General features: G+C 51.0%; 1 protein-coding gene across 1 annotated transcript; it reads right to left on the bottom strand.

The window, feature by feature from the left end:
* Positions 1-773: 773 nt before the first annotated feature.
* LOC103190185 (interferon regulatory factor 6) lies at positions 774-10896 on the bottom strand. Its single transcript, XM_007910885.2, has 9 exons — positions 10729-10896; positions 6402-6602; positions 5817-6021; positions 5278-5312; positions 4654-4693; positions 3977-4285; positions 3275-3664; positions 1951-2069; positions 774-1695 (listed from the first exon to the last, which is right to left on the bottom strand). Exons 2-9 carry the CDS (start codon positions 6573-6575, stop codon positions 1498-1500), a joined length of 1470 nt encoding a protein of 489 aa, XP_007909076.1. The 5' UTR covers positions 6576-6602; positions 10729-10896; the 3' UTR covers positions 774-1497.
* Positions 10897-11772: the final 876 nt, after the last annotated feature.

Here is an 11772-nt window from a genome sequence, read left to right on the forward strand (position 1 = left end):
TAATGTGTGAATATATATATATATATATATATGTGTATCATATATACACACATTATATAAGGAGATATATCTTTATATATATATATATATGGGGAGAGAGAAAGTCTACAGCAGTGGTGGGCAACTTTTATGGTCGGCCGACAAGAAAAATGTTCTTGACTGAATAGTTCTCGGTTTAAGTCATAAATCAAGATTTATTCAATCACGAAAATACCCTAAAACACATGACCCATCGAGCACATAACCCGTGAGCATGTTCGGGGGGGAGGGGGCCACTTCCGGCCCATGGGCCACACTGCTCTATAGGGTGGGGTTCCAGTGTTGGTTGATGCTGGAGGCGGAGCCGGAGGTCTCTGGGAGGAACCTGCCCTTCGGAGTGTGGGAGACCCTCCACTGGGTAAACATTGCCCCCCCAGTGTGTGTCTGTGAGCAGTTTACTGGCCTGGCATCGCCAACGCATTTGGGGGGAAATTGGCAACCGGCTGCCCTTTGCAGTGCTGTACCTGCTGTTACGGGTGGGAGGGGAGTGGGGGGGAGGGTTCAAGGGCAGGTGCTGTTCCGGCTGGTGTAGCCATCGCGAGAACAATTAAACTATATTCACATTTTGTTCTGAGGATGTTTCCTGTCTCCAACCCTTCCTCCGTTGTCTCCCTCCTCAGATCGCTTCCTTCCCATCATTCCTTTCTCGTTTCCATCCCCTTGAGATAACAACCCCCCACTTCCCCGTTCACCCCCCACTTTGAGATGTCTCAAAGACGTGATAAGACACTGTATCAAATGCAAGAATTATATTATTATTCATAAAAGAAAAATGGATTCCATTTCTGTTTCCATTCCATTGAGGTCTGATGATTTGAGGTATTTATGAGAAGGAAGTTCTCTCTCTCCCACCCTCCAGTGTCCTGGCTGACAATCCCACTGCTTAAACCGTGGGGGGGGAGAAAAAACACATGGCCACTGTGTGGGGGAGTTGCTGGGCTGTCCTGGGATTGTCCTCACTCAGTTAGGAACAGAAGCAACGACCGCTCTCTCTGTTCTGGGTTTATTGGGAATGTGAGTGTGCGGGAAGCAGTCTTACTATTTACAGAATGTAATACGACAGGGAATCAAATCTCCCGACAAAATCCATCCTCGGGAAAGTGAGAGGCGACATTCCCAATAGAATCAGTGTTGGCCACTTCGGCAGAAGAATGGGATGTCCTTGTTTTCCAGGGCTGTGTCTGCGCTCCTCACAGTCACTCTATGTGTCTCTGTATCTCTCTTTGTGTCTCCGTCTCTCTCTCTTGATGATGGTGTCTCTCACTGCAGGTCGGTGGGTGGCAGTGTCCAGGCTCCTCACGCCCGCGCTCTCTGTCTCTCAAGTGTCCCTCACTGCAGGTTGGTGGGTGGCAATGGCTGGGCTCCTCACGCTCACGTTCTCTGTCTCTCAGTGGCGGTGTTTCTCTCTCTGAGTCTCTTCTCTCTGTGTCTCTCTATCATGGAGTCTCTCACGGCAGGTTAGCAGGGGGGCAGAGGCTGGACTGGCCACTGGCCGGGTTCGTGCTGTGACTGCAGCAGCCGGTGAAGCTCCTTGAACTGCAGGACCACGTTGTCCTTGAGGTCAGGGTTAGAGATCTGCAGCCTCACACTGCCACTGTCAAAGGACAGCTCCCCCGAGAACATCTCCGACATCATGCGGGCAACCACCGGGACCACCTGCCATAGAGAGAGCAGCATCAGAGGCACAGACCAGCAGGGCAGAGAAATACCTCCCTCCCCCGGGGCTCATTGCCAGGGACCCCCAAGGCAGGGAGGAGCAGGGAATCATTCCCTCCCCTATCTCCCCCCCCCCCCCCGCCCCCCGGTGGAGTGTTGTGGGGAACCCACGCTCCTGGGCAGGGTGTTGCGAGACCCACCCCCAGGGCAAAGCGTCATGGGGGAAACCCACCCCCCCGGGCGGAGCATCGTTACCTGCACCATGATGAGCTTCTTCTCCCTGGGTTTGCCATCCGGCCACTCCTCCCCGAAGCACAGGTGTATCTCGTACAGCGGGGCTACACTGGCCTGGCCTTTCTGGTACAGGATCAACTCTGGGAACCCAGCACAGAGGCCACTGTCAGCTGGAAAACTCTCACACAGCCTCAGCCTTACACTGACATTAACACACAGCCTCAGCGCGGGACATTAACACACAGCCTCAGCGCGGGACATTAACACACAGCCTCAGCGCGGGACATTAACACACAGCCTCAGCGCGGGACATTAACACACAGCCTCAGCGCGGGACATTAACACACAGCCTCAGCGCGGGACATTAACACACAGCCTCAGCGCGGGACATTAACACACAGCCTCAGCGCGGGACATTAACACACAGCCTCAGCGCGGGACATTAACACACAGCCTCAGCGCGGGACATTAACACACAGCCTCAGCGCGGGACATTAACACACAGCCTCAGCGCGGGACATTAACACACAGCCTCAGCGCGGGACATTAACACACAGCCTCAGCGCGGGACATTAACACACAGCCTCAGCGCGGGACATTAACACACAGCCTTACACTGGCATTACCACAGTCTCACACACACATCAGCACAGCCACGGCAGACACATTTACAATTCTCACATTTCATACAGCCTCATTGAAACTCCTCAAAGCACTTCACTGAGTTTACTATAAAATGTAATGACTGCGTATTTTGTAAGCGATCGCTACAGCCAATTTGCGCACAGTGACATCCCGACAAATAGCCATGAAGAAAATAAGTGATTGTATCTGGGGAATTGTCAGCCAGGACACGGGGAGGGAGAGAGAAACTCCCTTCTCTTTCCCAACAGCGCTGCAATCTTCAACATCCTGAAGAGGGCACAGAGGAGAGCTGGGTTTAATATCGCACCCAAAGGATGGCATCGCCCTCCCCCCGGCACTGCACTGTGCTGGAGTGTCGAGACTCAGCAGCCATCTAAACATCCCCCCCACCCCAAGGTCTGACCCATTATCTCCCACAGGAAACTCAACAAACACAAAACACAACACCAAGTCATGTTGAGTGATTGACAGTCCTATACTGTCACCTGAACAAAAGGTGGGAGCTGCTGGGGGGGCGGTGGGGGGGGCGCAGAGATGAGGACAACAACAACACAACAATCACCACCTGCCAATCAATACACACTATTCACCACCAACACCCATCCAATCAATCCATCACCACACACCAATGACTACTCACCAATCAACTACAGACACAACCTCTCACACCCCCTCACAAACAGACTCAGCCTCTCCTCACCGCTCAAGAAGTTCTCTAGGCTGAACAGCTTGACTTTCTTCTCCCTCTCGATGGGGGTGGGTCGGGCAGGGCCGTCGAGGCAGGGTCCTGACCAGAAAACCTTACACTGGCACAGGCGGATGGCGTAGATGTCCTGCCCGTGGATCTCCAGGATCAGTCCGCGGTCCATCACGTCCAGCAGATGGTTGGTGTAGAAACGCTGCTTCTCGTTGGGGAGCCCCTCCGTGCTGGGAAAGCGGACCTGCTCCAGTGTGACTGGCCCGAACAGCTCCACCTGGTCTGGGAGGGGTCCCAGGTCACCATAGTACAGCCGGCAACCGTGAGGGTTACTGACCGTTACTGAACCCAACTGCCTGCCGCGGTAATGGAACTTCACATCCAGGTCAGTCACTGCCTCACAATAAGAGAGAGAGAGAGAGTATGAGTCCACTGGAGCTCTCTACCACAATCCCATTCACTGCTCCCTCCCCATCGTGTCTGTGCTGGGGCTCGCTCCCCCACTGGAACTCTCTAACCCCATTCCCTGCTCTCTCTCTCTCCCCATCGTGTCTGTGCTGGGCTCGCTCCCCCACTGGAGCTCTCTACTCTAACCCCAATCCCTTCTCTCTCTCTCCCCATCGTGTCTATGCTGGGGCTCGCTCTCCCACTGGAGCTCTCTAGTCCAACCCCATTCCCTGCTCACTAACTATTGGAGAAACTCACGGGGCAGAGAGCTGATGAACATCTCTGGCGTCATGAAGTCAGGGAAATGGTCGGTGGGCTGGCAGTGGGGGGGGAGCAGATCCATGTTGCTATGGGTGATGTCCCCCACAGGAGCAGTGTTGGGGTCCAGATTGGTGTGGATGAGGCTGGGATGTTGGAGGTCTGTGTGAGCCAGGTTTGTGTGTGAGAGTTCGGCTGGCCGGAGAGCTGGGTGAGTCACGCCTCCATTCATACAAGTGTTGGGAATCACCAGCTCCTGTTTGGGCCACGTGTGCAGTGGGTAAGGGGGCAGCGCCACCATCGGCCCCTCTGTAACAGGTAAACAGACAAACGCAACATGAGAATTGTCAAACCATGGCAGCCCGTCACTGACAGCCCTACACGTTTATGAATCAAAGCTCAGCAGGGAAGGTGGGGTGGGGCAGGGGGAGTGATGGGCAGGGGTGTAAGAAGAGGCTGGGCACTTGGATGCTGGGATGGGATTGGTGCGGAGAGTGAGGAGGGGGCTGGGGGTGAACTAGGCGCTGGGAGGAGGTTGGCCATACAGTGTTTAGGGGGTTGGGTGTGTGGAGTGTTTAGGGGAGGGGGACTTGGAGCTTGGCACTGCCTGCTGGCAGGAGATTGGGCACAAAGCGTGAAGGGGTGGGTGGGGCTGAGGGGGTAGTCAGTGCACTCACCATCTAGGCTCATGGTTGGCATCATGTCGTGTAGCTGTCGCTGTGGAGAGAAGCAGAGACGTGACTCGCCCGCCCACACCAGCTTTGTGCTGAGACAGCCCTACACTCTTGGGATAAACACAGCCTAACTAACCTCTCCTCTCCGGCACGAGCAGTGTTTGTCTCTCATCACTCACAGGCCAGTGGGTGGGTGTACCTCTCCCTTTATCCTCTCATACCAGCCGTCAACCAAAACCCTCCATCAGACCCTCAACATCCTCCGCTCCACTGGACACCACCCAACTCGTCACCTCCAACCTCAGCTGCTGGCAGCCTTGCTCAGTGCTCGTTGCTCACTCCATTGTGAGCGTGAGGGTCTCTCTGTAACCCACACCTCTACAGGGCAGGATGTCCTGCTCAAGTAGACCCTATGCCCACCCCCGCCATCCTCCCAGTCATGCTGAGGGACGCTATTCTGAACCCAACTCAGCGAGACCACCACTCAATCGAAGGCCTGGGGGGAGGGGGCAAAGTCACAGAGTGTTACAGCACACAAGGAGGCCATTCAGCCAGAGTCTGTCAGTCCCACTGCCTTCCCCTCTCCTGTCCTTTACCTCGGAACGCCGTGCCCTTCACACCACTTACCTCATCCTCCTCATCCCATTCATACTCGTGGTTATCTGGAAAGAAAGAGAGGCGTCAGATACATTCATAATCAATCAACTATAAAATAATAATGATAATATTCCTTGCATTTGATACAGTGCCTTACCAGGTCTTCGCGACATCTCAAAGCGCTTCACAGATTATACTGTAAAGTGAATTGACTGCATGTTTTGTGGGTGAAACACGGCAGCCATTTGTGCACAGCAGCGTCCCACAAACAGCCGTGGATTGAGTGACCACATTATTAATTGGAAAGCGATCCGCCAATTGCCTAACACCAGGTTCCCAGTTACTGCTGGTAAACAGAGGCGCGTGGAGTAAGGAAACTTGCCCAATGTTTAGCCATGCCTGGGAAGTAAACCCAGGTCCTCTCGATTGTGAGGCTAGTGCTCTAACCACTGAGCTACAGGACCCCAGATGGGACGACCAACCAAGCCAGATTGACACCTTTTAACCCTGTAACCTTACTAATCACACCTGGGGGCTGGGGGCCAGGCTGGGTGCTGGCTGGCACTCACCAGGGGTCATGTCACCGCTGTTGGCTGGCAGCAAGTCACACACTTCATAGATCTTGAATGGCTGCATGGGAGTCTCTTTGGTGCCGTCATAAATGAGCTTGAACTCGCGGCTCTTGTTCAGGGCACAGCGCAGGTTAGCTTTCCACTTGGCTGGGTCCGGGTCATCAACACCATTGTGGTATTTCCCTGTCTCCACTGCCCAGGCCTGTGACAGAGAGAGCACGTAAGAGAGACAGATAGCGGACAGTGTGAGAGGCGAGAGAAACACAGAGTGTAAGAGAGACAGACAAGAGAGTGTGACAGTGACATAGAGGGAGAGAGAGGTGAGAGAAAATAAGATAGAGAGACAAGTATGTCAAGAGAAAGAGTGATAAGAGAGAGTAAGAAAGAGCATGAAAGAAAAAATGTGAGAGAGTGAAAGAATGTAAGAATATGAGAGGGAACAAAAATGAGAGAGAGTGAAAGAAACAGTAATAACTGATCATAATCCTCGAGTTCGATCCAGTGCCTGTCACATCTCAAAGTGCTTCCCACGGTTTTGCCGTGCGGTGTAGTGACTGTGATTGGAGGCGGGCAAATGGTTACCTTGAAGATGGTGTTCTCGTCCTCCTGGGAGGGGAGGTGGCGGGTGGCGTGTCGCCAGGGGATCTGGAAGTGTTTCCTCTGCTCGTCCAGCCAGTGCAGTCCCGGGTACTGCCCGCTCTCTACCTGTGCCACCAGCCACGGCTTCAACCTGATCCGGCGTGGGTATAGGGCCATCACACTGCCCGTTCCCGTCCCCCCACTCTGCAAACAATGTCTCAGAGCTTAGTGGTTAGAGCACTCGCCTCACAAGCCAGAGGGCCCTGGTTCAATTCCCGGGCAGGGTGAAACCTTTGGTAAAATATAATAATAATCCCTACATTTGATACAACGCCTTATTATGTTTTCAAGAGGACTCAAAGCGCTTCACAGAATATACTGTAAAGTGCAATGACTGTGCATTTTTGGGGCGAAACACGGCAGCCAATTGCGTAAAGCAATGTCCTACAGACAGTCATGGATCAAGTTTCCTTACTCCACACGCCTCTGTTTATCTAGTAGTAAGTAGGAGCTCAGTTGGATTGTCAGTAGATTGGTGGGTCGCTTTCTGGGGGTAATAATCCCTCCAGAAAAAGAAGTGGGCACTCAAATCCACGACTGCTGTGGGACACTGCGATGTGCAATTGGTGGCTGGGTTTCACCCACAAGGAGGAGTGTGCCAGGACTGATGCTGACGTTCCCTAACCCGGGGATGACCTATCGTGCGAGTGGAATAGCAGTGTTGGATGAAGTTTTTAATACCAATTGGGCAACAATTTAAAAATAACATAGATTACACAATCCTAGCCCAAAGTTTCTCCCAGCTTCAACCCCCTCAGCAATCCTGAGTATACAGTCTCAGCCGGCGAGCAAGACAACCAATAACAATAATAATCCTTGCATTACATACAGCACCTTTTCACGTCTTTGAGACTTCCTCAAATATACTGTAAGTAAACCGACTGTATTATATGGACGAAACCGGCAGCCAATTGCACACAGCAGTGTCCCACAAATAGCTGTGGATTGAGTGACCAAATTATTATTTTTTTTAAGGGAATGTTATCCCCAGAAAGTGATCCGACAATCGACTAACCAACCAACCAGCCAGGAACTCAGTCAATTAAAACCAGTCCCTTGACACAAAAGAGAAACCGCACACAGAGAGTTTGTCCATCATCATCCAACTTGCAAATTCCAGCCTGTGTTTGGACATGCTCACGTCAGGCAGTGATGGTGCAAAGAGGGTTTGTTTTTAACTGGAAACATTTCTGTGCTGATCAGTTTGGCCTCCAAGCAGATGTGTGAGGCACAAACACCCTCGTCACCTCCTTCCTCCCCTTGGCTCGGCGTCAGGCTCCGTCACTGTTAAGCGCACTGAGACGCCCCATGTGTAAATGCAAGTTCTTGTTTGACTGTGCATGTGGGCAGGGGTTATTCCACGCACAATGCATGTGCATGCGTGTGACCACATGTCTGCTCTCACACATCAGCGTGTGTGCGCGCTTGCGAGTATGTGAGCATCAATACAGGCTCAATGCTCCAAATGGCTCCTCTGTGTGGTGGAATTTCTATGAAAAATCTCTGTGTCACACAGAGAACAAGACTGATTCTTGTTCTTCAAATAGTGCGCAACTACCTAAGAGCACTCTTTGAGGAGTAGAGTGAAGGGAGGGTAAATACGAGGGAGTCTCACTTACTCCAGTAAAGCTGATGACCTGAACAGCTCAGCAAGAAAAAGTTCTATCCACACTCCCAGTTCAGTGACAGTGCGGGTTAGAGATTCAGTACGTCAGGTTTAGAGACAGAATAAAGCTCCGTCCACATTTTACAGTGAACCTTGTGAAGCGCTTTGAGGCATCCTCCTGATGTGAAAGATGCTGTTCCAATGTGAATATTGTTGTTATTATTAAAACAATGGAATGAGTTCAGTTGTCCTGAGCGTATCTCATTCCACTGTTCAACAACAAACAAAGCTGAGGGACAATGGGAAAAGCTGGGATATGGATCTGGGGATAGGCACTTGTATGAAGTGTAAACAGCAGTCAGACTGATGGGCCAAACGGCCTGTTTCTGAGCAGTGCAATCTATGAATCTATGAAAAACTTGCATGTATATTGCACCCTTCATGCAAGGTAGTGGCTCGGAGCGTTTAACAATACATTATAACAGCCAAAGTCCCTCCAGTTCTAACGAAGGGTCGTAGACCCAAAACGTTGACTCACTTTCCTCTCTCCATAGATGCTGCCTGACCCGCTGAGTGTTCCCAGTGTCTTCTAATTTTGTTAAAGACCCTTCCCCCTTCCAGGATCAGTGCTCAGCCCCCCCACAACACCACAAAAGCAGTCAGCGCACGTGACAGGAATTAACAGTAGAACTTCACTAATTCGGTCACTCAAGGAACTGGGCAAAAGTGATCTACTTAATAAGGTGACCTGATTACGAAAACAGGTCGAGTGATTCAGGTCACTGATATAATGTTAAGGGCATTAGTAATGGGCAGGGGTGATCAACGTTCAACAACCAGACTTTGCAATCTCATTAAAATAAAGGCATTACCACATTTAAAAAAGCTGTCCTGTATTCAGCGCTCCTTTTGTGAATGCATCCAACTTGTGTTCTTACCAGTGCCACAGATCACAGCCAATTGTGTATGACTTTTGCCCTCACTGTTTTTGATTAAGTCCCCTCTCTCATGTAAGGATAACTCCTTGCGTGTTGGCATGTTTACAGCACTTGTCAACAGTCAGTAAATCAAAACAATGTACACAAACCATGTGCTCTGAATGCAAGTGGGGGTGTTTGTACCGCGTATGAAGAGGAGGAGGGTGCTGTAGCGTCCGCAATCAATGACCGCTGTACTGAATAGTGAGGTGCCCGGCTTACTGAAGCAAACAGACAGCCTGCAGCCTATCTTTTAATATTGCCGATGAAAGAGATCGTGAAAATGTGCCCACAATTGTGAGGTGACTGCAAACCGGGTTTCTACTGTGCTATGAAGTATTCAGACTTTAGACCAGAGAATTATAACAATCCTTGCAATTGATACCTTATATCTTGAGATGTCTCAAAGAGCTTCACAGTATATATACTTTAAAAAGTATATAGTATATACTTATATACTTTATATATAGTATACTTTATATATAGTATAAAGTATATATACTTTACACTGTAAAGTGATATAGAAACTGAATATATTGAAAAACTGCATATTGCGTGGGCGAAAGGCAGCAGCCAATCGTGCACGGCAGAGTCCCACAAACAGCCGTGAATTGAGTGACCACATTATTATTATTTTTTTAAGGGATTATTAGTGATATAACTTATCCTTTGCCTAATACTTTCCGGAATTAGGTAAGCAGATGCATCCCTCCAGGGAGAGGGAGCGCGCATTCCATTCCAACAATCTTATCTCTGGGATTTCCATGTGTAGGTGGGATGCACGAAAATCTCAGTTTGGGTTGGAGACTCTTAAGCAACGGTGTGTCAGGCTGATCACGGTAATGGGTTTCCGTGTGTGTCAAGACACCCGCCTGATCATGTTGACGTATTTCCACGTGGGTTAGACACCTGGCTGACTAAAAGAAAACTCCAATAAAAGGTCTCACAAGCTAAAGACAAGGTGGAATTTGAGGCCTGGGGACCCTCCCATTAAGCGGATTTGAGAGTTTACCTCCCACCGCCCCTTCAACCAAAAAAATACAAGTTCGTGATCTCTGATTATCTAAAAATATATATCATAATTTCCTTAAGACTTATTAGACATTGTAATGATACCACTACAGTTTGGTCAGTCTGTGGTACAAGCAAACCCCCCCCCCCCCCCCATGAACAGCCAGGGAGCGAGAGAGTGACTGCCAGGCTCTCTCTCTCTCACACTCACACACACACACTCACACACACACACACATACACACACTCACACAAACTCACACTCACACTCACACACACACACACTCACACACACAAACTCACACACCCACACACTCACACACACACTCACTCACACACACACACACACACTCACACACACACACAAACTCACACACACAAACTCACACACACACTCACACACACTCACTCACACAAACTCACACACACACACACTCACACATGGAGGACATGACTAGAGCAATGGGTAAGGGTTAGACCTCGGTAGGAAGATCAGTTGCACTCCCCTCTCCCTCTTTTCTGTAGCCCTCTGAACACAAGCAGCGCAGCCCCTGACAGCAGTCACTCACACTCACTCACACTCACACACACACAGTCACACTCACACACACACACAGTCACACTCACACAGCAGCTGCTCCCGCACCAGGTGAGTGCGGATCGGGTCTGTACTTACCCTCCGGTGCAGTAGTGGCGCTGAGACTGACACAGTCCTCACTCTCTCCTTTCTGACTTGTGTCAGTGCTGAGGTTCTCGGATTTCTCTCCCCTTTTTGGGTGCTATCAGAATGCACTCCCCCCACAGCAAACCAGGCAGTGAGGCAGGCAGGCAGGCAGGCAGGCAGGCAGGCAGTGAGGCAGACAGGCAGACAGGCAGGCAGGCAGTGAGGCAGGCAGTGAGGCAGGCAGGCAGGCAGACAGGCAGGCAGGCAGGCAGGCAGGCAGTGAGGCAGACAGGCAGGCAGGCAGGCAGACAGGCAGTGAGGCAGGCAGACAGGCAGGCAGGCAGTGAGGCAGACAGGCAGGCAGGCAGTGAGGCAGACAGGCAGGCAGGCAGACAGGCAGTGAGGCAGGCAGACAGGCAGTGAGGCAGGCAGGCAGACAGGCAGTGAGGCAGACAGGCAGACAGGCAGTGAGGCAGGAAGACAGGCAGTGAGGCAGACAGGCAGTAAGGCAGACAGGCAGACAGGCAGTGAGTCGGGCACTCACACTGAAAACTTTCCTCTCTGTCTCTCAGCACCAAATAGAGGATGTGAGAGATCCCATTTGACTTCCTGATATTCACAGCTTTGACAGTATCAGCGCAGCTCAGCTGTCCTCACCCCCACACCCCCCACACCCTTCCGGGTCCCACAGCCCCACTCACTCCCCGCCCAGGGGGGGCAGAGCAGCACAGGGAGGGTGAAAGAACAGGAACCACAGGAAAAAGGGAAAGAGAGGAGGGAGAGAAAGGGAAAAAAAGAGAGGAGAAAAGGAAAGATAGAGAGAGGGGAGAAAGGGAAGGGAGAAAAAGGAGACAGTAAAAGAGAAAGATGAAAGGGAAAGAGTGAGAGGGAAAGAGAGAGGATCTGGAACTGTTGGTGGGGCACTGCTGAGCACAATTGGCTGCCACTTTTCATCTACAAAATACACAGTCACTACACTTTATGGCATATTCTGTTAAACGGTTTGGGATGTCTCAAAGACATGATAAGGCGCTGTATCAAATACAAGGATTATTA

Source organism: Callorhinchus milii, unplaced genomic scaffold, assembly GCF_018977255.1.
Source record: "Callorhinchus milii isolate IMCB2004 unplaced genomic scaffold, IMCB_Cmil_1.0 Scaffold5, whole genome shotgun sequence".
Classification (NCBI taxonomy): domain Eukaryota; kingdom Metazoa; phylum Chordata; class Chondrichthyes; order Chimaeriformes; family Callorhinchidae; genus Callorhinchus; species Callorhinchus milii.